This window comes from Terrapene carolina, unplaced genomic scaffold, assembly GCF_002925995.2.
Source record: "Terrapene carolina triunguis isolate 2854851 unplaced genomic scaffold, T_m_triunguis-2.0 Scaffold42, whole genome shotgun sequence".
NCBI lineage: Eukaryota > Metazoa > Chordata > Testudines > Emydidae > Terrapene > Terrapene triunguis.
Window position 1 is genome coordinate 15,747,356 of NW_020664393.1, and position 27,073 is coordinate 15,774,428.

The 27,073-nt window shown below is 40.9% G+C and overlaps 1 protein-coding gene across 3 annotated transcripts; it reads right to left on the reverse strand.

Moving 5' to 3' along the window:
- Positions 1–748: 748 nt before the first annotated feature.
- On the reverse strand, positions 749–26,584 carry MANEA (mannosidase endo-alpha). 3 transcript variants are annotated; one of them, XM_024209199.3, is made up of 6 exons: positions 26,381–26,584; positions 24,370–24,472; positions 21,631–22,217; positions 15,651–15,760; positions 7,656–7,732; positions 749–2,115 (listed from the first exon to the last, which is right to left on the reverse strand). In XM_024209199.3, the coding sequence occupies exons 3-6, from the start codon at positions 22,178–22,180 to the stop codon at positions 1,479–1,481; spliced, it is 1,374 nt and encodes a 457-aa protein (XP_024064967.2). In that variant the 5' UTR covers positions 22,181–22,217; positions 24,370–24,472; positions 26,381–26,584; the 3' UTR covers positions 749–1,478. The 3 variants fall into 3 exon arrangements, with proteins under 3 accessions (XP_024064967.2, XP_024064968.2, XP_024064966.2); XM_024209200.3 differs by lacking the exon at positions 26,381–26,584 and adding an exon at positions 25,821–26,021; XM_024209198.3 differs by lacking the exon at positions 24,370–24,472.
- Positions 26,585–27,073: the final 489 nt, after the last annotated feature.

Genomic DNA, 27,073 nt, shown 5'->3' on the forward strand with positions numbered 1-27,073 from the left:
TCAGGGCCTAAAGTAAGTAAAAATAAAATAAAATAAAATAAAATAAAAAAAGCAATTATACTATGCTACAGATTAAATATTTGCCAAAGTACTCTCAAATTCACCACAACTATGAAACCAAATAGTGAAACCCCAAACTTGGACCACTATGGGATTTGCTCTATTCAGAACTGGGTAAGTGCCAAAAAAGCATTGCTAGACATAGACCATTGTTAAGTAGTGTCTCAGAAACAACGAGGTCTACAAATGAATGATTTATAATAATTGAAACCTGAGAATCTCAGCTTTCAAACAGTATTAAGCACTCATTTCTAGCAATGACATGTTATGAAATGCAATAAGACCATCACTCAATTACTATCTTGCTTTATTTTCTCCTCATCTGAATTCTGACATGATTTTGGTAGCTGCTACCTTTAGTATTGCAGGAAATCAATGAACCGTCTGAAAACTTGAAAGCTAAGATTTCAAATGGTAACAGACAAATTCATTCTAGTGGCCGAAGACTATGTGCTGCTAAAATCATGTAACAAAGACTGCTCTAGAAAATGAATCAATTGTAGGACTAGTAAATATTTATGTGACTTGTAATGTTTTCAACTTTTTCCAAACACTGGATCTAGGTCTGCAATAAGTAATAAAAAAGTCTATCCCTGGTAAACATTAAAGAAAATCTTGTTTAAGAAACAGATTTTTCTTATTTTGAGCAATTTCATCACTCAGATACTTTCCCCCCTCATTTTGTTATTCCTTCTTTAATTTTAATCTAGTTAGAAGGTCTCAATGCATTTTGTTGACACTCCATAGTTACAAAAAAATACAGAATGCAAAATCCAAATACAAGACTAATCTGGAGTTAAATAACCTTGCATCAATTTTTGAAACCAAAAGCTTTAAAAGCTGTAAATTTCAGAACAATTTCACACCATTCTTAGTGTTTGTACCACAGACAAATCAAATGTTAAAGTAAACTCTCCGCGTGCTACAAGGTGTACAAATGATATAACAATTGCTATATTATTTCATGCACCACAAATATTTATCCTCTGAGGAACTATCGAGACAAAATTCTAATCACAGTAGTATTCAACTCTGAAACACGGCTTTATAGCTAAAGGTAATAAATGTAAATATGCTAAATTCTGTCTCACGCTACTTGAGTCACCTCTGAATTATTCCAGATACAGTTTCTGTAAGCTTTACATACAGATTATAAATAAAAAGCATCTAGCATTTCACAAAATATTCTCGAATTAAAATAGCCTAGAGATGCAATATTGCTCACTATTATTTTAGCCCCTAAAAGGAGTCAAAGTTAATTCTAACAGGTACAGTAATAGCGCATACTACATTCAAAGGTTATTTTTTTTAAGTATATTTATGATAAAAGACATCTTGATTGGCTGAATTAGAATTCCCAGCGTCATTTCCACCTCTGAGATGGACTGAATGTATTTACAAACAAGGGCAGTGGCACCTCACATAAGCCATTGTTCTTTTTCCTTACTGTATTTCTCAGACCACTTGCGAGTGAGCTCCAGATACATAGTTGGTTTATGAGGCTTGTAATCCAGGTAAGTTACCTGTCCAGTTTTCTTAGGAACAGCTTTTTCAATCTGAGTCCCTTCATGCCATTCATTGAAAGAAGTGATGGAAATAATTTCTGGTCGCACCAAAAGTGCTGCACTGAAGGCAGTCTCATAATACTTCCCATTAACACGGTTGCGGGTGTTGTGGTTATTCCATGGTCGGATGCTGGTGTCAATGTATCCTGGTCCCACACTTGGAATGAACATTAAGTTGCTGCTGTCACAAAAGGCTTTTAGACTTGGCCAATTGTGATGAGATGAGCCATAAGAAAAACCATTGGTGGCAAAGTATGTATAAATTCCATCAAAACCACTTCTGTGGATTTCATGTTTATGTTTTTCTTCCACTAGAAGTGCAATGAATAATCCATCATATGGTGTATTGCGAATGCTCTGGGATCCAGAAACAGTTAATAGATTTGCCCATATTTCAGGGATTGTTACATAAGAATCATAAACATAAAACATGGGGAGGGTTCTGCCTGTGCTGGTCTTATGCCTGTAAAAAGCTGGATGGCCTCCATATCTATAAAGCAAACAATATGGTAAACATTCATAATAATATGCCAGTTGGGAAAGAATCTTTCACATACTGAACCGAAGAATTTTTTATGAATTTTAAAACTTTATGTTCAAGATGAATTTAATTCAGTAATGTGGCCATTCAAATATATATTTTAACCATACATATGCTGGAAATTTATGTACTATTACAGCAAGGAGATAATAATCTACTGCATAACTTAATTATTAGTGTCAAGTCCTACAAGTAGCTATCACTTTCCTTTCAAAGGCAAAACATTAATTCACTGAATTGTTATGGAAGATACTCTAAGTGGCAGCAATAAAACAAAAACTAGTAGCTGTTCATAACTTCTCTGACTCTCAGGCTGGATTGAATTTAAGGATATTATGGGTTAGCCCATTAGAAGTTTAGCTGGCAACCTGTCAGCCTACAAAGTTTTTTGTTTTAAATAAAAAAAAATACAAGTGTCTAAGAGCTTAAATAAAAGCAGTTAGAAATGTCAGTCTAAGGTGTCATGAAGCATGTGATAAAAATTGGTTACTAACCTGGTTCCATAACTGTTGGTCTTTGAGATGTGTTGCACACGTCCATTCCACTCTTGGCATTGGTGTGCCCAGCGCACAGCAATCAGAAACTTTTCCCCTCAGTGGCACCCGTTGGGGTGGCTCAAGTTCCATCTGCTGCTACACACCACTGCACACAGGTATGAAGGGAAGAGTCGTCTCTAGCCTCCCTCAGTTCCTTCTTGCCATAACTCTGATGAAGAGGGGTAGGAGGGCGGAGTATGGAATGGTCGTATGCAACACATCTCAAAGAATGACAGTTATGGAACAAGTTAGTAACAGTTTTTCTTCGAGTGACTGCACATGTGCATTCTGCTCTTGGTGACTCACAAACTGTAAGACAGGAGGCGGGATCAGAGTCTATTTCAATAAAGATTGGAGAGCAACTCATCCCACTCTCGCATCATCTCTGGAGTCTTGAACCACAGTACAGTGGGAAGCAAGCGTGTGGACTGAGGAGCAGGCTGACACTCTACAAATGTCTGCAATTGGAACTTGTGCCAGAAAATCTGCCGAGGCTGACTGTGACCTCATCAAATGAGCTGTGACTCTGTCAGGTGGAGCGACATTAGCCAAGTCATAGTTCATGCATATGTAATCCAGGAAGACGTTTTCTGGATGGAGGACAATGACTGACCTCTTACTCTGTCTGCCACTGCTACAAACAACTGGAAAGATTTACAAAAGTAACTGGTTCTGTCTTGGTGAAAGGACAAGCCTTTTCTGACAGTCAGGGCCGGCTCCAGGGTTTTTGCCGCCCCAAGTGGCGGGGGGGGAAAAAAAAAAGCCGCGATCGGCGGCAATTTGGCGATAGCTCCACCGTGCTGCTTTCTTCTTCGGCGGCACATCCTTCCCTCCGAGAGGGACCAAGGGACCCGCCGCCGAAGTGCCCGACGTGCCGCCCCTTCCCCTTGGCCGCCCCAAGTACCTGCTTGCTGAGCTGGTGCCTGGAGCCGGCCCTGCTGACAGCCAAGGTATGCAAAAACTCTTCCTCCCTGGTTATATATGTTTTTGGGTAGAACACAAGCAAAAAAATTGGCCAGTTGATGTGGAAAGAGGAAACCACCTGTGGGATGAACTTTGGATGGATGAGGACGCAAGTAAACCTTGTCCTTAAAAAAGATTGTATATAAAGGCCTTGATATTACTGCCCATACCTCCCCTACTCTTCTAGCCAAGATAATGGCCACCACAGATGCTACCTTCATTGACAGATGCAGCAGCGAGCAGGTAGCCAATGATTCAGATGGGGGGAGGGGCGCACGTAAGTTTAGATCCTCTGGGGGAAACAGGGTCTTGCACTTTGATTAGGGCCATTTCACTGGAGAAAATAGAGCAATTATCCACTTCAGGAATGGTGAAACAACAGCCAGATGTACTTTGATGGAACTGCCAAATCTTGGTGTAAGTAGTCCAGAATATGTTGAACTGAAGCTGGTCAGTGATACCCCATACTGGTGAGACCAGATAGTGAAATCCTGCAACTTAACAAGGTAAATAGCTCTTGTAGAAGGCATTCTACTATTTAGCAGGACCACATGAATATCTCTCAAGCAAGCCTGCTCTCTAGCATTTACCTTATGGAGCCTCCATGCAGTTAAGTGAAGGGACTGTAGGCTCAGGTTGAGTAGGCACCCGTGATCCTAGGAGATTAGATCCGAGTCTAATGAAAGTGAAACTGGAGGTTTCATTGACAGCACCATGAGAGTGGAGAACCAGTGCTGATGGATCCATGCTGGGGCTGTAAGCAAGACTCTGGCCTGGTCCTGTCTTATCTTTTGCAATACTCTATGAAGGAGTGGGACTGGTAGGAAAGCACAGAGGAGCTTGCTTGCCTATGTCAGTAAAAGGACATCTGTTATGAAACCTACAAGTGAAATTAATTCACGCAGCAACTTATAAGCATTCCATAAAGTCTGGACACTAAACACATACTTATAAGTCTAATATCTATCTTGAACAATACTAACATACAGGTGAGCTGGTCTGGTTTCCAGCTATGAATTTGTTAGTGCTCAGCTGACGCCTACAGCCTTGGCAAGAGCTGGCACTTGGTCTGCCAGCGCATAGAGAGTATATCACACTTCCACAGTGCTCAAGACCCACTCCAAAGTAATCTGGGACAAAGCACAGCCAAAGTGGGAAAGATGGTTTGCAAAGGAGGTTCAGGTCTGGAGAGATAGAGACTAGTATGTTAACCTTGACTGGCCCATTAAAAATGCCTGCTTTGTGGTTCCTGTGTGTCTTGAGGGGCCCAGAGCTGGAGCCAACAGAGCAGGAGGTGGAGACCTACACATATAACCCCTGAAATTCTTTTTGATATGTCCTGTCGAGGAGAGGAACAGTGTGTCTGCTGCGGCCAACCGTGCTTCCTGACCGGGGCAGATGTGCACAACCAAAGGACTTCAGGATTGCTCTAGAGTCCCTAACTCCATGGACTTTGATGTTTCTCTGCTCTGAGGCTAGAGAAGGACCATTGAATAGCAAATCCTGGATAGTACTCTGAACTTCAGCAGAAAGACCATCCTGGCTGCAGTCTTCTGATCTATGTACGGCCACTGTGGAGGCCATGGTTCTAGCTGCTGAGTCCAATCCCGCCTGCAGTGAAGTTCTCATGACCACTATGCCCTCATTGAACTTTTCCATGGAACCCAACCAATTAAAATCATATTGTCTCAACAGAGCCGGTTGGTTGGTGATATGCAACTGCAAACCTCCGTTGAATAAATCTTTCTGCTGAATAAGTCTAGCTCTTAGCATTTTTTGATTTGGGAGTGGAAGGCTGGTATTCCTGTCACTCTCTCTCATTAGCCACTGCAACAGCTAATGAGCCCAGAGGTGGGCGAGTATAAAGGTAAACCCTTGGGAGGGTATATATTACTTTCTTTCTGCCCTTTAATAGGTGGGCGGCAAAAAGGATGGAGTCTGCCATAAAGTCTTTATCGGCTCGATATCTACTCTCTTTAATAACTCCTGATAAACTTCAAATCATCAAGAGAAGGTGAAGTTGTGCTGGATGAAATGGCCTCCTCTGGAGAGGGCAAAGAGGAATCCAAGACTTGAGAGGGTAGAACCTCTTCTACTGGCTGTTTTCCCATTCTAGACCATCCTGTTGATGCTCGGTACTGGGTCCAGTGCTGGACTCTGGGGACGGAGCTGCTTGGTGCATAGACTCAGCCCTTCTAGATGAGGGCACTGAGCCCTGGTCTATGCTACAAACTTATGCCGGTATAACTATGTTGCTCAGGGGTGTGCCGAACTCCCAGTGTAGACAGTGCTATGTCGATGGAAGGCTTTCTCCTGTCGGCGTAGGTAGCGTCTTCACCAAGCACTGTAGTGGCACAGCAACACTGTAAGCGTAGACAAGTCCTGAGTATGTATGGTGAGAATACCTGGAAGCTGGGGGAAATCTGCAAGAGTTCCAAAACGGCCACTGATACAGGGCAGGATCCCATTGTCCTGGCCACATTCCCATGACAGGTCCAATTGAAGGGTTCTGGGGGTAGTTGGAAAGAGAGGATCTGTGCGGAGACTGACGGGTCCTGCTTCAGGGTTGTGATAAGCAAGATCCCACCTCTGAGTCCAGTGAGGATTCCCCTTCTTCTGACGATGGCAGGGCCAATCCAATCAGTGCCAGAGACCAGTGTTGAGAGCCTGGCGATGAAAGCAGTGATGCCATCATAACAGAGTTGCAAGGGTCCACCTGTCCGGGAAGCAGGCAACTGAACTATTGGAGGTTGAATCAGTGGCAGAAGTGGCAGCGGCGCCGAAGGACCAGACACCTGTAAGAAAGGAGACACCAACACCAAGAAGAAGAGCAGGTTTTTGCTGCTGCAAACGTCTCCAGGATACTTGGCACTGAGGTGGTCTCTTGTTGCAGGGCCAAAGAAGATAACAGTGTTCCTTGCAGAACCCAAGCCAACTTTGCTGACTTAGGCACTGACTTGGAGGAGAAGTGTTTAGGTTTCAGGTGCACACTACTCGACTCCGTCTTGATCCTCTTACCAGACTGAGAGGGTGGAGACCATCTCCTGGCTGGTGTCTCTCTGGAAGCTTTGTATTTCTTCCTCGGCATGGGCAAGGAAGAACAGTGCCGGGATTCCGATAAAGTGGAAGGTGCACTTCTCACTGAAGCTGCAGCACTCGGCATAGAGTCAGACTGGAATGGTGAGCACTGCGTACATCAGCAGGAATTTCAGCCTTCTCTCCCTATCCTTCATCCTCGGCTTGAACGCCCTGCAAATCTGGCACTGGTCCTTCACTTGTGCTTCCCTGAAAGCACTTCAGGCAGCTATTTTGTAGGTCACTCACTGGCCTAGGCCTGGAGCAAGAAGCACAAAGCTTGAAACCCAGTGATCAGGGCATACCTTGGTAGCGTGAACAGACAAAACCCAAAATGGGAAAAAGAAACAAGAAGTCCAAAAAAATTCATTTTTATTATATAACACAGCTAAAACTTAACATCTATCCTAACAACACTAAAGACTAGACTTAACTATATACATACATGCTAAGTTCGCAAAGGCCGAGAAAAACAACTGTTCTGGTATAGATCATAATTCCAATGACTGTTGCAGGAGTTAAGAATAAACTGAGGGGGATTAGGAGTGGCTACGCATGCAGCAGCGGGGAACTCAAGCCACCCAACGGGTATCACTGAGGGAAAACGTTTCTGCTGGCCATGTACTGGTGCTCCAACACCAAGAGTTGACTGCACATGTGCAACTACTAAAAGAAGAAGAAATTTTAAATGTAGTTGTCTATTGCATCTCCACATAACATGCATGTCCCAATACTTTAAAATGTGCATACCTTGTGTCTGAGTTCTAGGTCAGTCAGTTACGAGCAAAGCAGCCCCTTTCATTTCTCTCAAGATCAGGTCATACCATATACAATTTAAGAGTTCACACAATAGCTGAGAAATATCTATCAGAGCATGTGTGAATGCCAAAAACATATGTTTTAGAAAGCACTTACTTGTCTACAATGTACTTCACATTGCTGTACATACTGCGATCATCTCGATCTTTATATGGCTCAATATGAAAAGTGACCTGTAAAATGAAAATGCAATAAATGCAATATGGATCATAAAACATTACAGTACATAAAAGCCATTTGGTGTTATTTCTCTAAGTAGTATCAGGCACACCAACAGAGCTCTAGAAAGAGGGATTTTGAAAAGTCTCCACAATGCTATGTGTGTAATTTATTCAATACCACTATTCCTGAAGACTAACTCAATAAGACTCACTATTTTTGGACTGCCAAGATTAACAACACAGATTCGATGAAAAAATAGAAAACTATACACCTACTCTTTATTACTAGTTTTATATAAGATTGCTTTTCTAAGCTACTGTAAGTAATAAGCATGTTGGGAAAAAACTACTAAAATACATAAATATAGAGAGTATTCTAAGCTAGTTAACTAAAAGATCTATTTACAGTTCAAAAGCTGATTACAGCTGATCAAAGTTTTTTATATTCTATTTCTAAATAACAATATATTCCATTTGTTACAGATAATATTTCTCCAAGGAGAGCTTTCAGTGAGAAATTAGATTTTAAAATGTAGAATGTGAGAAGTTTACCTTTAATTTAGAGTTTTACAGGTTCATCAACAGCAATAAATACCTAGGCACTAAATCTAATATACTACCAATGCTATTTCAGGAATGGGGCTTATGAAATTATTTATGCTATAAACTTCAGCTCACTTCAAACTAAACTCCATTGTTTTCAACTACCCAATTAAAAGGAAGAATGCTTTTACATTAATCAATGCTGGCAGTTTTTCAGAAGCAGTTTTTAAGTTAAAATGCATATAATAAAACCAATATTCAGCCAGTCTCAAGTGAAATTTGTCACTATTACAAAGATTTTTTCACAAACTAAAGTGAAACACACTGCTGGACTAAATTATTAGGATTGTTAAGCTTCCCTCAATTGTCCTATTATTTCTTTTTACTTCAGTCCAATAAAGAGGCAAATCATACTTGACAAGGGTACTTCTAGTTACACACTGTTATATGACCTTGTTTTTCTCTCTTTAGATTGAAAATAATTTCTTTTGCATAATGATTCTGAGTTTATTGACAAGTCTATCATCTTTAACTCTAATCATTTTCTCATTCAAATTACAAGGATGCTTGCAAAATAGAATACCGAAGATGAAATTCACTGTGCTAAGAATAGACGTTGAATATAGGTACTGAGAAAAAATTATTCCAATGCTACTGCAAATCTCTTTTCTGCTAACTTCCTGATTTTAATTTTAATCCATTAACACTTTAGGGAAAAATACATTACAATCTTTATATTTCCTAATGCTGAAGAGAACTGTTCAACCAGTATTAACTGAATCAAAAAATAATTTTGAGGTCTTTTTGCACATCATTTGTGAACTACTCCTGATACTTGAGAACATATTTAAGCTTTCCTAAGTCTTCACCAAATATTTTGGGTGAGCAACTTTTAGACTATTGGTTGTCTGTAAGTTGCTCACTTTGAGTATTCACTATTCAAGTGAGTGCTCATATGGTTTTGTTTCTTCTCGCTGATTATAAACAACATACACATGACAAATAGTTAACAGATAAATAATGTACTTAAGGTATGAATCTGAAACATTTTTCTGCATATTCCTGAACAACAAATAGCAGCAACTCAAATTTGGGCTTTTTATTATTAAGTCTTTTCCATTATTTGACTAGTTCTTATACTAATACAGTATCTCCTATCCCTCACTTTATTTCATGGTATGAACTACTGGGGCAGTCTCATAGATAACAGAGAAAAACCTTAGTCAGAGAACTGGAAATGGATAAAGGGGTGTTAACATTCTGGGTTATGAGCATATATGTAATACCAACATTGGGCTATAAGGGGTACTTAAAAGTATAGATATAATACCAGGGTTATGTCTCAGTAAGAGATAGTTGCTCCATATAGCTACATTAATCTATAGTTCAATATGATGTAGTGTGCTAGGACAGAAAAAACCCTCAACCACTTTATGACAATAGCTGGGAGGCTGGGAAGGGGACAGAGCAGCACAAGAGTAAGTTTGGTGCGGTCTCTTATCCCAGCTATGGGTCTTGCTATAGCTTTATGTCCATCATCCTCAGACTGCCACAAAGCCAGAGTGAACCAGAGTGTATCATTACACAGATGTGATACAGTATGAGAGTCCCTATGATATTTCTTTCCACCACAATCTCAATATCTACTGACATGATTTCATGTGAAGACAGGCCATGAAAATACAATTACAACCATAAGGGCCAATGTTTATAACATGATCTGAGCGGTCACCTGCTTGCTCTTCTATATTTTGTCACATCATCAGTGTCTCAGATTCTGTTGTAGGGCAGAAACATTTTGAATTGAGCCATGTTTTGCAGTTTGTATGTATTCCAAATGTCTTTGGAGGCCAAACTAGGACTTTACGTTGTTTTGTCATGATTAAGGCTGCGAGGTGGTCCCTTTCTGTGACTTCTGCAGTGGCCGGTGCATCTGGATCAGGAGCAGCTCAGGCAGCCCTGCAACAGGCGCACCGGCTGCTGCTAGGGCAGTCTCAGGCCCCCGTCTCCAGCAGCAGAGTTTATGTGTGGGAGAGGGCAGGGGGTTGGAGCACTGTACGAGGTGAGGCAGGCTCTGGGCGGTGCTTACCTGGGGGGCTCCCCGGAAGCGGCGACATCCCCCTCGCTCAGCTGCTAGGTGGAGGCGTGGCAAGGCAGCTCTGCACACTGCCTCCGCCCAGAGCGGGAACTGCGGCCAATGGGAGCTGTGGTGATGGTGCCTGCAGGTGACCGCCTCACCCCGTCCAGTGCCCCAACCCCCTCCCACATCCAAACTCTGCTGCTGCCCGGGGGCAGTTGCAGAGCCTGGCAGGGAGCCTACCGGAACCATCAATCGCTCCCCCCCCCCGGCACCAATGGGGGTCCCTGGCCACATGCTGCGACCCAGGCCCCCGCCCCCCCAATATCAGCATTGTCGCCCCCCCCCCCCAAGCAGCTGGGCCACCCACCCCCAGGGAGCCCTCCCCGCCCCCCAAGTTTTATTCACTGGTATTTTTAGTAAAAGTCATGGACAGGTCACAGGCCGTGAATTTTTGTCCGTGACCTGTCCATGACTTTTACTAAAAATATTGGTGACTAAAACGTAGCCTTAGTCATGATGAATCACCACCACACGAATGGGTCATATATTGCCCTCTGACACACTCCGAAGTGGCGTATTTGAGCAGCCAGTTGTCCAAGCACATGTACTCCCAGCCTCTATAAGCAGGCCAACATCAAATATTTATTAAGAACATGTGGAGTCAGCTGGCTCAAAAGACAAGACACAAAACTGGCAGCATACTTCCCAAGTACGAGAAATGCACAAGTAAGTATTTTCAAAGTTCACAGTGCAATAGCACTACCACTCACCGAAGGGGCCAAGAAACCTTTACAGCTAGGAACGTCTGCCTGCCTGCCTTGGACTAGGGAGTCAAGATTTGACAAGTGAGAATCTTGAATAGATGGTATTTTTAGAGAACTTGTATTCTCAGTTCTAGCCTTCCTAATGAAAGATTAAATAATCTATACAATAAAATAGTCAGAATATCCAATGTGGCCAAACTAATGTTCTCTGACTTTTGAACAGTTATTTCTCAACCCTAAAGTTGCATTAAAACTACTCATTTCAGTTAATCCAATCCATCATTTAACTGATACTGGACGCAGAGGGGGTTTTTTGTTGATAATTATTTCTATGAATCATTCAAGGCACACAGTTAAAAGAAGTGGATTAAAAACAGTTTCTGGAAGCGTAACTCATAGGATTTGGTTTTAATTTCACAAGGGAATTGATGGCACATGGCATCTGAAGAAGTGCCAATAGCTTTTTGAGGCGTATAAGTCTGCTTTTCTCAGTATCTTTCAGAGGGTCTCAAACTATTTTATTGACATACTTACATCACAGAGGTGTTCAAAACGTAATGTATTTTACCCTACTTTAAAATGGATAGGAGGACCCAGGGAGAGAAAGACACAAACAGAAAGGCAATGATGAGTTGACCAGCATACTACAGCAAGTCAGAGACAGACCCAGGAATTGAACCCGGGAGTCCTGGCTCCATGTCCCCTTTAACCACTGAACAACACTGACTTTAATAACTTATGAACATTTAATGTGAACTGATATTTGGTAAAAAATTATCTTGACTAGTAATATTTTAGCATGGAAAACACATTTGGCTACAATGCAAGAGTGACACACTTTATTAAAAATGTAGTGTAAGGAGACAAAAGATGTGTTAAACATAATACCATTTAAGTGGTTATTTACTTTAAATGAAATAAAAAGATAAATAACCACACCACCTAAAAAGCCAAGCTTCAGAATAAAACCCAAACATGCAAAATCCAATACCCAACTGAAATAATAATAAAAAAACCCTAGACTGGAAGAACAACATAGCTTTCCTTAAATTAGGCAAGACATGCTTGGGCTCCATGTTTGCCAGCTTCAATGGGTTATTATTCTGCTTTTATCCTACCTTTGGGATTGATAAAATGCACATAACTTGAATCTCCCTTGCAAATAACTAGGACCCTACCAAATTCACGGCCACGAAAAACACGTCACGGACCATGAAATCTGGTCTCCCCCTATTAAATATGATCTTTTGTGTGCTTTTACCCTATAGATTTCATGGGGGAGACCAGCGTTTCTCAAATTGATGGTCCTGACCCAAAAGGGGGGGTTACAAGTTATTTTAAGGGGATCCCAATATTGCTAACCTTACTTCTGCGCTGCCTTCAGAGCTGGGCGGCCGGAGAGTGGTGCCTACTGGCCGGGCCCCCAGCCAGCAGCCGTTCAGAAGTAAGGGTGGCAATACCATACCACACGATCCTTACTTCTGTGCTGCTGCTGGTGGCAGCTCTGCCTTCAGAGCTGGGCTCCCAGCCAACAGCTGCCGCTCTCTGGCCAGCCAGCTCTGAGGCGGTGCCACTGCCAACAGTAGTGCAGAAGTGAGGGTATCAGTATAACCCCCTCTACGATAACCTTGAGACTCCCCCACAACTCCTTTTTGGGTCAGGACCAGTACAATTACAACGCTGTGAAATTTCAGATTTAAATATCTGAAATCATGAAAATTTATGATTTTTAAAATCCTATGACCGTGAAATTGACCAAAACGGACCGTGAATTAGGTAGGGACTTACACATAACAGTCATAGGATCTGCTGATTTTTCTCTTTCAAAGTCAAAATTGCTTTTTGTCCCTTTATCCATAGAATTCAAAAGGTAGATACATAACCAGGACTTGGGAAAAGAAATAGAGAAGTTAAGATTTTAACTCCTGTAATCCTTATTTTGTCCCTTCCTCCAGTCTTTTCTCTGCTTGAAGAAATTCAGTTATTACTTAGAAAGCTAACAGCACAACAAAGGGGTGTATTTCTTTGTGTATGCTTTTCTACAGCACTCTTAGCTGATTTCTGATTGCTTCACAAACAACTATTCTAGCCTCATAACACCCTGTAAGACTAGGAGGTATTATTATTCCCATTTTACAGATGAGGAGAACAAGGCAGAGAGAGAGAAAGAAATTGACCCAACGTCACACAGAAGTTTGTGACAGAGCTGGGAACTGAACCCAGATCTCCTGCACTCCACCAGTATCATTGTAGTACTTGAGCATCTTCCAGAACTGCATTCAGTGTCACAACTGTTATTTGTCACGTGTGATTCTCGCTCTCTAATTTTCCTCTCGGAAGGAAAAAGAATGCGAGTATTTTCGTTTTGTTTTATTAATTTTGGATAAAATTTTTAAAAGTGCCGAGGTCCTATTTTCAAAAGTTACTTAGGCACTTCTGAAAATTGTACCCTTTATGTCCGCTGTGTTATGTGCATTTATTTTTGAAGACAAGGTCAAAGAAGTGCATTTGTACTTGAAATGGAAAGTGGCAAGGTTTGAGGAGGTTCTTAGTTTTTGTGCCTTAACCACAAAGCATTCTTCTCTTTAGGTGTTGACAAATAAACCCAGACAAAGCATGGTATTTGCACTGCCCACACTGAGTCTCTTCTATCATCTAGAGCATTGCCCTAGTCTTTTCCCCTGGAATACATACTATCTCCAGAGATTTTGTGAACACCACAAAAAACCTGGGAAGAAAGTGTAATAGTCACTTATAGAATCCCAGGATTTATTGGAACACTGCAGGTAACACCACCAGCAACACAGGCAGGACTTAACGTGCTACTCAAACCCCCAACATAACACACAAGACAATGACTTAACACTAAGATAAAGATACATCAGCATCTATTGGTGGAGATACTGTTTATACTGATCATTCAGAAGTCAATTTGTTTCCATTACTTTAACACAGGGGTGGGCAAACTACAGCCCAAGGGCTGGATCTGGCCTGCCAGCCATTTTAATTCGGCCCTCGAGCTCCAGCTGGGGAGCGGGGTCTGGGTTTCGCCCTGTTCCGGTGTTCCATCTGGGAAGCAGGGTCGGGGGGCACTCCGCACAGCTCCCAGAAGCAGCGGCATGTCCCACCTCCAGCTCATACACATAGGGGCAGCCAGGGGGCTCCGCATGCTGCCCCTGCCCCAAGTGCCGCCCCCGCAGCTCCCATTGGCCGGGAACCGTGGCCAACGGGAGCTACAGGGTCGGCACTTGCGGATGGGGCAGCACGCAGTAGAGCCGCCTGGCCGTGCCCCCGTGTAGGAGGGGACATGCCGCTGCTTCCGGGAGCTACTTGAGGCAAGCGCCACCCAGAGCCTGCACCCCTGAGGCACCCCCCCCCATACCCCAGCCCTGATCCCCTTCCCGCCCTCTGAACCTATCAGTCCCAGCCTGGAGCACCCTCCTACAGCCCAAACCCCTCATCCCCAGTCCAACCTCAAAGTCTGCACCCCCAGCCTGAGCCCTCAATCCCCACCCTGCACTGCCCTAGCCCAGAGCCCCCTCCTGCACCCTGAACGCCTCATTTTTGGCCCCCACCCCAGAGCCCACACGCCCAGCCAGAGCCCTCACCCCCTCCCATACCCCAACCCCAATTTCGTGAGCATTCATGGCCTGCCATACAATTTCCATACCCGGATGTGGCCCTCAGGCCAAAAAGTTTGCCCACCCCTGCTTTAACACATACTGCTTCCACTAGCCTACAGGCTATTTGTGGAAATGGATCCACATTTAACTCATGAATGTCCAAGCACATTCTGTTCATACAGGGTTTGTTTTCTTAAAAAGGATAATATTAAAGTGTTATTAAAAAGTTGTTGCAGTCATAGTACTAAGTTATTAAAATACTTCTTGTAGAAATTAGTGTTTTCTAGCATTTTTTCTTTTTAAAAAGCCAATTTTTATTTAAACTAGAGGTTCTGGGTTACTATTGTAGAAAATGAACCAATGCTGCTTCCATCAATTTAAAAAAAAAAAAAAAAAAAAGTGACCAATTTATTTGACTATAGAAAGAACTTTAAAGTAAAAGTTTTTTTTTTAAACTACAATTAATGAAGTCTGATGGTTTATTCTATCTTAAATTATATTACTCATCACTATAGTATTACAATTAAATAAGTCATTTAAGGAGTTCCTATGAATTGAACTCTATTACAGACCTCTTAAAATAGGTGGTACATATTCACAAAAGAGAATTTAAAATTCTTAGAACATTTATACAATGACTTCAAAAGGTAAGTGAATAGAAAACCCACAAGAAGGAATGAACACAGATAAAGCAGCTTAAAAATCAAGATAAACGGTCTAGTTTCATGAAAGCTAAACAACTAAAAATTCACTTTGAAATTCTCTACATGCCACGCTCCATGAAAAATAATGCTTTAAGTCTGTTTAAATCCAAAATATATACAACTGTTAAAAGAGAACTAATTATATAGTTTATGAACATATATCTGTACATTTGATCTAGAGATGTACTGAATATGAACACTTTAAAATTACTATACCTTTAGATTATATTTATGTGCATTATCCAAAATAACAGGCACCAAATCTTCACCAGGTTCCCCATTTTCATCAGCCATACCAGGAGGGTACCAAGAAAGGGCTATGACACCTAAGATATAAAATATGAGCTTGAGTTATGCCACCAAAAACAACATTATGCCTACTAAAAGTTTAAAGAAACAGAAGTGTGTACACGAAAGGTATAAATATCATGTTAATGTATAACATAGTTTATACAGCTAACTGAATAATTGTCATTTCTGAGTAAGACTGGCATTTGATAAAAATATATATGAAAATACTTCTTACAGCCAGGAACAATACATAATTATGGTTTGAATTTTTTTTTTTTAATGAAACAAGTGAAGGGCAAGGCTTTCAAATGCAGCTACACACCTAATTTGACTATGCAATTACTGCAGATGAACACACAAACGTTATAATTGTATGCAGATTGTCAAATAAGCAAGGTACAGAAATTGCCATGGTGGAATTTTAAGTGCCTTGTACAATTCCCCCCCATTCCTCTGAGTGATGTTAAATGCAACAGTATATTTACTAACTAAAAGACTTAGTTATTACATAAAGGTTACACTACCCATGATCTCTGCACAATATTCTTATTGATGGACTGTCACAGGTTGCCTTTAGATCAAGGAAAAGGATGGCACATGGGTCTTACTTTGTAGACACAGCCAGTGGACCATAAATCATATGGTCCATAGACAACAAAGATCTGAAAATAACATTACATACTTACAAAAAAACAGCCATAAATTGATTTGGCACAAGAGTCTTTTCAATAAGATTTATTCCTGTACTTAATGTTTTAAAAACATTTTGAATAGCATTGTGTATTTTATGGAAATGCAATTAAAATTTTAATTCCACTGGAAACGCTAACACTGACATATAATCACTGGATCATTTCATTCTGTTCCCATTAAAGACAATAGCAAAGTTTCCGGAATTTAATGGGATTAGATCAGGCCCACCACTATATCATGAGAAATAAGTTATGCCACTATTATAAGACTCAGTTAATGCATGGGTTATGCATAGTTCTGTATAAATCACTGACTACTGGTATCCAGGCTAAAGTTTAAATGAAAATCTATGATGAGTAAATCAAGAAATTATAAAATAATAACCTAGAAAATTCCCACAAGAATCTAGCAGAGGAATGTTTTCTGGTCCATCTGAAGAGCCTTTTTCTTTTCAATAACAAAAACAACTTTTAGACTTTAGACAGATTCCTTAAGAAATAAGTCAAATTGAAGCAGACAGTATAATAAGATTGCCAGTAGTCCAGGATTTCCCCAGGAGGAAAATACATAGCATATGCATATTCTACAAGTCCACAAACAGGATTGCCAGTACCACTATCTTGAAACAATTCAATTTCAGACCCCAATGCAACAGCAATCTCCTTTTCCCGTCTTGTCCATCCAACTGTACTAAACACTTAAAAGACTACACTTTCAGATTTTTCTAGCTCTTGCTTCCTCAATAAAAAAAAACAAACAAAAATGACACAGAATAGAATTAAAAAAAAAAAAAAAAGGAAAAAAGGTTAATGAAATTATTCCCGAGTTATAAGTCTCAGGAAAAATGCCCTATATTTTTAGTTGACAGAGAAATATGGCACTAGTTGCTGCTGAATATGAAAATAAGTCAAAGGAAGGAAATATACCTTCCCCAAATAACTTATTTGTACATTCGAGAAAAATACCACGTTACTTTAAAAAAGTACATCTGATATGCATATTGTAAAAAGTGTCAGAGAAGCTGAGACAGAATACATTAGCAAACAATGACTTGCACTGGAACAGAACTTTGAAATAATATGTATTTCTGAAATGCAGTAGGACAACAACTGCTGGGATTTATAGCCAGGTATTAAAGTAATTATACATGAATGACATTAGTTCACAGAAGTGGGAGAGTGGGTACTATATCTAAAAGATTCCATACACTCTAATGAGATAAAATTTTGAGTGAAGAGGACTTTACAGAAGAATGTGTATGGAAACTAACCCCCAAATATAAAAATACAAGTACAAGTAGGAACATACTACCAACCTCCAAGCTCAGAAAATGATATTTGAGAGCATGACATTTAGGAGATTGAACCAGCAACAAAATCTAATAGAATAGGAAAAATACAATGTGCAACTACCTGCACATAAACTGGTCAGATATCAAGTTGGGACATGGTTGAGAAAATCGTGGAGGATAATGAGTATACAGTAATTCCGTCATAAGACATTTGCATGGTGCTAAATAAAAAAAGGAAGAAATGGAAAACAAAATAAATCCAGTATGGTTCAATGGCCATGTTATAGAAAAAAGAGAAATCCAGCTCAAGTGAAACCAATAGAAAAGGATAAATATGAGAAGAAAAATTTAAGATGGAAAGTAAAAGGGCATGAGGAGAGCACATAGATAAGCATATAAGAATAATAAAATTCTCAAAATACACCTGGAACAGGAAGCCTGCAAAGAATCAATGGGTGCACTGGATGTTAAGGCACATAGGGAACAACTGAGGAAAAAGGCAGCTTCTCTGCACTGCTCTGATTTATATTTTTGTATCAGTCTTCACCCCAGATGTTGTTAAGAAGATACTTACTACAGATCTTCTCTTCACAGGTAAAAAAGAGAAGTACTCTTGGAGACTGAAGTGGCAAAGGGAGGAACAAACTAAAAAAGTAAATAGCAGCAAGCCACTAGAACCTGGTACTTATTCCAGAGATCTGAAAGAATTTAAGGTTCAAGTGATTGAATATTTTTGTTAGCAGCGCAATCTCACTAAAATCAGACACTGATGGAGGATAGCAAAAGTTGGACCTATTAGGCATACCCATGTATTATAAACTAGTGAGATACACTTCAGAACCAGATAAATTAATTGAAATAAAAAGTTATAAAATATCTAGCAGAACCACGTGATAAGGACGAACCTTGTAAAGGAAAATTCTGCCTCTCCAATCTTCTAGAATTCCTTGACCACACCACCACAATAGTGGATAATAGAACTGGTTAAAGCCAATTTATTTAACTAAGTCTGTTTGAAAGCGTAAAGGCCCACATAAAAGGCTAGTAAGAAAACTAAGGCCAGATGTAAAGTACTGTGATGGATTAGAAACTGTCTAAGAGACAAATAATGGGAATAATGGTCAGTTCTGCAGCACAGGAAAAGGTGAACAGTATCCCAAACATCCATACTAGGACTGATGTTTATTGTAGCAATTAATGATCCACAAAAGCAAGTGAACTCTGAAATAAAATGAAATTATTTGAGATAGTCAAGACTAGACAGAACCAAGATAAAATTCAGCGGAACCTTATACAGGTGTATCAGCAATGTACACTGAAAGAAATAATTTAAACTATTCACACACACTGCTGAGTCCTAAATCAACTGTTATTACTCGGCAAAAAGAAGAATGCACCAAGTCTTGTCTACACCAGGAATTTCTTCCTAATGTTCTCCACCAATTCAGCTTTACTGGAGGTAAAGATTATGGCCTGAAGCTTAAAGGATTATACGTTATAAAACTGTAAACAAGGTGATAATTGTTGCCAGTGTTTTAATCACTTTGCCAGTGAGAGAAAACACCACTGTGCTTACAATGTCAGCAGCAACCTGCCCACACTAGTGCTCCCACTGTTGCTAACACCAATGGAACTGTCCCAGTGTTAGTAACAACAGGAAATTTAAGTTTCTAAAAAAACAAAAACATCACTGGTATGAACATATCAATCTTTGTTCAACATGTAGCTGTGGTCAAAAAAGCTAACAATGTTAGGAAGTATGAAGATTGGGATAGAAAATATTAATGAAAACATTATAATGGCATTATACCAATTGACAGTAAGTCTTCACCTTGAATACTGTGGTCAGGTCTGGTCAAATAATATATCTGTAGAAAGAGAAGGGGGTCCAGATGCATATGATAAAATAATTAGAAGCATAAAAAGAAATCCAAAAGAGGAAAAACAGAAAAGATTATGACTGCCTAGTTTACAGAAGAAATAAATAAGAAGGGCTATAATAGAAGTATATCAAATGAAGAATGGCATAGAAAAGTTAAGCTGAGTGCTCCTATTTATGTTCTCCCTCTCATTTAATATAAAAACTGGGGACAAACAATGAAACTCATTAATAAATTTTAAATTTAAGAGATAAAAGGAAATACTGGTCTATAAGTTTAAAATAAATAAATAAATAATTAGCCTACAGTACAACCCATTCTACCAGGCATTAATGTTGTCAAGAGCTTAACAAGTTTCAAAGAAGCATTGGACATGTATATGGATAGTAAGAATTTCCTTAATTACAAAGTACAGGAGGAAAATTGTACAAGGGATATAATCCCTCACAAATCAGGGCATAAAACAATTATTAGGTGATAGTGGTTGGCTAGAATGTTCCTCTGTGGACAGGTTATTCCATAATTGTCTATTATGGGATTTCTTGAACCAGCCTCTGAAACTGTGACTCAAACACTTTGATGCCAACTGGCAATGCGATTACAATACACTGATCCTGGTACATACATTCTGGTTCACCAAAGAACATCGTGTGAAATCATAAATGAAAGCCAGGATCAATCATGTTGGTCAATAATATTGTTGTGAAACTTCTAGACAGATACTATATAAAGAGTGTAAGTATATATGTTTTAAAATCTGTGTCGAGGCAGGAGTTGATAAATGGAGTTTTCTGTCAAAGGATGCCTATTCACCGGTCTCTCTAGCATGTAAATTAAGCACTGTAAGTTAACAAATTCAAGAAATTCAATGGAGAGTCATTTACAAAGACAATGGGGGATCTAAAAATCAACAGGGAGGCAGTACACTGTCTGTCCGGGGACAGACAATGAACTTTGGGGAATAGAAGGAAAAGGCAAAAAGACACAGCTTTACCTTGCACGTAAGATATAAGCAGACGATATAGTTACATTTATGAAACCAGGATCTCTTCCTACCTTGGTGGAAGACTCTGCAAGAGACTTTGGGTGTGAGAAACTTATTTAGACTGGAAGTTAGTATGTTAAATTTAGTCTCTAGAAAGTGGGTTGTAATTGTTTTATGTGTGACCTTATGTTTCCATTATCTTTAGTCATTATCGCTTGAACAACTTATGTTGTTTTCATTATAAATGTAACTCAGTGCTGTGATATTAACCAAGGTACTGATCCTGAGTATGATCACACAAGCTGGTGTGTACACTATTCCCTTGTAGGCAGCAAACCTAGGATTTCTGTAAGTATTCAGTGGATAAGGGGCTGCTTCAAAGGGGTGGACTGGGGTGCACCTATTTTTAAACTAGGAAAAGTAAGGTCGAGTCTGGAGAGACTGTTTGGGTGGCTAACAGGCTGGAGATGTGAGGGAGCTGACACTCAGGTAAACACAAGCAAGTCTGCCTGAGAACCATTACAGAAACATCTAGCACTGATCTTCTCTACTTGATAGACTTCATATCCACTACAAAAATGCCTATATCTGTATTTTTCTATTTTATACACTACACAGAGTACCGTTAAACAAGTAAACAAATAATATAAAATTCCTTCATCTAAACAGCTATAGATATAGCCCCCAATCCTGCATCTGCTCTGAACAAGTCTATCTGTATGAAGCAGCTTGGAAGACCAGAGACTAAGTTAGGGATTGAACATAAAGTACAAAGTCACTTGTTAAAAACATATGTTCCCATGAAGTTATCATTGACACAAATCTCCCGTGCACACAAAAAAAAAAAAATCCAAAAAACCCCTAATTTAAAAAAAATAAAGTACAAAAAAAATAAAAATAAAAAAAAACACCCAAGAAAAAAAAAAAAAAAAAAACCCAAAGTCCCCTTACATTTCAATATCTAGAGAAAACAAAGGAGGTGAACAGTTCTGTTTACTCAAGTATCTGAGGTCAAACAAATGACTACTATGCCAAAAATAAACAAACATTTATTACCAACAGAGGCTGAACGCATTTGTTGCATGTGGTCTTCTATGACAGAAGGGTCTTTAGAGCTGTAAGTTCCAAGTTCAGGGTAAAAACTGGACGCAATATCATCTGGAGGATTGTGTCTTCCCTTTGGGTAATTGTTTGCAATTTTGGAATCCCAATGTGGCACCAGTGGATGGTTCCAGTGAATATATTTACCATCATATTGTGGATTCCCAAACCAGCTGTAGTAGAACACATGAAAGTTATAATTAGGGGAAGGCAATTCCTCTTCCAACTTTCTTACAGAGGCCATAGATGTTTTAATGCTATTCAATGCAATAGTGTGCAAATTATTGGTGTGTGTTACACTATCCCCCTTGGCAGCAGTTAGGGGACTGTGTTTATTTTCTAAGAGTGTTGTCCGTTGTTGAAGTTCCGGTAAGAGACCAAGTCCAAATGGATCCCCAAAACCAGCTCTGTCAGGTCTCAGAGTCTTCAAAGCCATCATCATGGAGCAAATGAATAAAATAAAAAGCAACAAAATAATGCACGTTCTTCTGTGAAATCTTGCCATGATGTCATAGTTCAGCGTCCAAACAACAGGTTTCCAGCTACAATTGGTCAAGAAAAAAATATTTTTAAATCAGATTTCTTGTCACCTATCAATTCAACAATATTAAACTCTTCATAAAATTTCTAAATAAAAGATTTAGGAATAAACATAACTAATTTCTAAAAATACACTGTTTGCATACTCTTGTACATATCGCCTTTACTGGGAAAAAGACGATAAAATCAACACATTGCATGCTCTTTGAGAATGTGACATCTTTTAGTGAACCATGAGGTAAAGCTTTACACCATCCAAGGATTACAGATTTTAAGGAACATCCTACTTTTCAACTGGCTTCCTGGTTTTCTCAAACTGCCACTAAACCCTATGAAATGGGAATTCTGGTTACACTATTTCCAAGCCACTGCTTTGTGCTTACCCTGTGTCGCTGACAGAAACACCATAATATAGCTGTGATTTTTTATTTTGTGCACTTGATACTCCTGGGGGAATTCTATGTCACTGTGCATGCACAGAATTCATGTCTCCTGTAGATTTTTCCCCCTTTGCAAAATACTACATTCTGCTGAAGAGGCACTGCAATTACACTCACCAGTGGCTGCTATAGCACCAAAAGAGAGAGCGGCCAGCTCAGGGCCAGAGCAGTCAGTCCCGGAAAGGATGCTTTCCTCACAGCCCCCTGCCTGTGGGGACAGGTGAAGAGGCACGGGATATTGAGGTGTGACGGACCGCAGGGCACCCAGAGCTGCTGGGGGTCACACTGACTGGGGTACAGAAGGGTTGGGGGAGACAGACTGGGGCAGGGGCACAGGAACTACTGGGGTGACAGCATTGGGCCAGGAGTTTAATGGGAGTGGGGGGTGGAGGGCCACATGCAATCAAGGGGGTAGCTGAGTGGCAGTGAAGGGACACATAGGGATGTGGGGAGAAGGGTTCAGCGACACATGGGGACAGGAGTAAGGAGGTGACTGAGTGGAGGGTGCAGGTACACACGGGGACAGGGGCAGATGTGCCTGACTGAATGGGAGAGGCTAGAGGTCCGCCAGGGTCTGCCTGGGGGAGGCACCCCAACTCCCTAACAATCCTCCCTCCTCCCAAAAAATGTTCCATACTTCTCCCACTCACATCCAACAATCCTCCAGGTTCGCTTCCAGGCTCCTTTCCAGAAATTACTTCCCTCTCGCTCAGCTCCTCCATTACCCCTGACTCCCCCAAGCAAAGACCTTTGCACTTCTTCTGAGGGGTGCAGAGAAGGGGTGTGGAAAATAAGTTTCTGTATTGTAGTTTAAATGAATTATTATGCAAAGTTCTGTATTAATAAGCCTGGTAAGGAATCTATTTGTCAAAAAACATTTCCTGAATCTTTTTTGCCATCTGTATTGTAACAGAGATACTTGTTGACAGATATTTTGAAATAAACCAAAATAACTGAAACCGGTATGATTATAATACATTATTTCGACAGATAAAATATGCAGAATTTTAAAACACAGTGCACGGAATTTAGGTTTTTGGCGCAGAATTCCCACAGGGGTAAACATACACATTTCAGACCCTGGATTGTAAACTTGGGACACTGACCCTCTTATTGTATGGATTTGTACAATGCTTTGCTCAATGGCCCCGGGATCCTAACTGGAACTTGGAGACATCATAAACTTGGCAACTGACCATTAACTGTTATATAGACAACTCCATCACAGGACTTTATCAGTGAAAACGGCTGTTCAACTTGTAAATGGACCCTTCTGCACTGTTTCAAGAGGATACTTTATCACTGGTAAACCCATGGGATTTAAACTGCTTCTGCAATTTATTTAAGTTGTTGTAATGATATTTACTTTGTGTATTGACACATGATGTTGACAATTTGTATTTTAATGGTCATAAAGCTTTAATTTTTTAAATTTCAACTTCCTCTATTAAATAATTGTCAGGCCCTCCCTACTTTCTGACCTGCCCATAATTTCTCAACTGTGAAATTTTAAATCTCTAAAAATTGACAAAAAAAAAATGCTAAAACCCATCCCAACATGCACAATTGTGAAGAATTTAAAATAAAAAATACTTAAAAAGGAAGCAGTCAATATTATCTGTTGAAATTATAAAATAAAAATTGAATTCTACCAAGCCTAATTATAATGCATTTTGCCTTGGAATGTAGCTGCACACATTAACTTATTTTTTACCTGTTGTCAGTAATGTAGGTGACTGAGTTTCACTTGAAACAAAATTGGTGGCTCAACTCCTGAAGTCTCAAACATTTGTGAGAGTTGTTCCAGTTTCTTCCTCCTGGTTTGGGGAGTAGGGTTTAGCTATGGGACTCAAAATATTTGAAATCTACCAATTTAGCTACTCCTACTATAGACAAAGATACTGAAACATCTCTCGTTCCATAAGGATTCTGTAAAATCTGATATTTTCCATGTGCATGATTGTGTAATCCATATTTCACTAGTCTTTATTTCTCCAAAACCCTTACATACCTACTTTACTCACAGCTTTCTAAACTCCTATATATGAAAAAGCTACTTTTTACCAAATCTTTAGAGACTGCAGACATAAAAGCCACTTTTTCCTTTACCACCATTTGTGTCCTGCAATAATAATTTCCATATGGCTTTCGTATTACTAATTCTTGCCTCTCATCCTGAGAGGAAATCCATGGGTCTTGTTCCTGCAAGGTTAATGTAATTTTGCCACTTTTTAATAACTCTCAAGCATAATCTTTTTTGTCTCATAAATATGTGGATTAAAAAATGCATTAAAAATAAGGTCTGAAAGTTCTGATTTTTTTCAGCTTGTTTTTCATATTCATTTAGATATTGCCTAACTTGTTCCTCCTGGAAGAGTCTATGACTGTGAAACTTGTAGTATCATGAGATCAATTTTCATTTGCATGGTATCTGTGATTACTTGAACTTCAGCACCTCAGCTGAAACCAGTCATTGGCAATTTTATCTTTGTGCTCCTCTGAGTAGGTTTTGATGACACAAACAGTAAAAACAACAGTGGTTTGTTTGTGTAGGAGAGAGAGCCATATTTTCATTTCTCTGTCTAAAACAATTAAAACAAGTCATAACATAATTATAACACGGTTCTTTCTGTTTCATCCAGTTCCCCTCTCCTCCCTCCTTCCCTGCCAAAAGGCCATACCATATTGGGTTCAAACATATTTAAACAAAGTTATTTTTATACTGTAGACAGAATGCGAACCTTATTTTTGATTAACCTGAATTCTTAGAGCAAATAGTGGCAGAAATGCCAAGGATCCATCAATGTTAAATATTTTATTGTAATTAGACATGGTAGTGTCCCAGTCCTGCAAAGGCTTCAATAAATTCATTGATTATAAGGCAGAAGGGACCACCATGATCACCTAGTCTGCCCCCCTTAGCTAATTCAGCAAATGCTAGGCCCATGTTAAATCCTCTTTGAACTAGAACGTCCAAAATCCGACTTTTATTTAAAAATTGCCAGTGATGGAGAATCTACGACATTACCCCACTTAAAACTGTTACAACTAAGAGGGTTTCTTTAAAACCTTTTGGCTGCTTTGGCAAACTCAAACTAAGAGGGTTTAAAGAGAGAAACTGCCGGCTGGTTCTGCCAGTTTATGTACATTTGGGACTAACCGGACCTTAGCTTAAGAGCCATTTTCAGTTTCCTCCGCACAGTCTGCCAGCTTCCCCCTTGATTCGCGTGGCTCTCGACCACCAACGTGAGTGATACAAACATTTAAATTAAATAACAAAACAAAACCCAGCAACGTGGGGCTGTAAGCCCAGCAGGGAGCGTCAGGCGGACTCAGGGCCACGGAGGATACCTGACGCTTGTGGGCCTGAGCCCCTGTGGCGACGGGCGCTACAGACCACAGACAGGCCCCGGGTCCCAGCACAGGCACGGGTCCGGCCCAAAAATGTTGGCCGGGGCAGGGGGGGTAGGTGTCACTCCGCTCTGCACCATCCTCGCTCGCAGGCCAGCCACGGCCCGCAAAAGGAGCGCGCAGGGGCTGGGTCGGAGCAGCAGCCCCCCGGCACCATCCCCCCCGCTCCTCACCAGCGTCACTGCTGCCTGCGGCCCCCCCCCCGGCCGGGCCGAGCCGAGCCTGGGGCCCCCCGTCCGGAGCGGCGCTGCGAGCAGGGGCCCCGGGTGTGAAGGGGGGAGGCGGGTGCTTTGGAGGCTGCCCCGCTTACTCACCCGTCGAAGGCGGGGGCGCGGCCCTACAGCTTGGGGAAGGCGAAGCAGCAGCGCTCCGCCTAGCGGCTACTCGCGGGCGCGAGGCAGTTGGTGTCCACACCGGGGCCTGCTGGGGCAGTTGAGGATGCGGGGTGATCATGGGCTGAGTCAAGTCAGTTCGGGTTTTGGTCCCTAAGCTGTTACTGAGCCTGCTCAGACTTCTCAGCATGCGCAGTAGCTACCGCTGAAGCCTCTGCCCTGAAATGAGCGCGTTCCCCGAAGAGACGAGGGAGTCCGGTAGCGTCATAGTTGGCTGCTGAGCATGCGCGGTAATACCTGCTGAATCCTCCTCTGCCCTCACTGTGCCCGCACTTGGGATTCCGAACGTGCTCCCTGCTGCGAGGGGTGCAGGGAGGGGAAACTGCCAAAGTTGTGCAGTGGGCGGTGAATTGCATTCACGGGCTGTTCAAACACGTGCGGCCGGGGAAGGGAGAGATTCATGCGGTTGGACAAAATCAGGGACAGGGTTGCAGCCTGGGTGAAGGATGAGGTAAAGAGGCAGTGGCAAGCAGGCAGGGGCAGAGGGGATAAGAGTTACCCCAAATAGGGTGAGCGGGGCTTCTTCCCTACCAGGAGGACGGTAGGTCTGAGCAGAGGCTTTTCAGGGCTGGGTTTGGACAGGCACCATATAGCCTAATGCCTAAACAAGGCAGA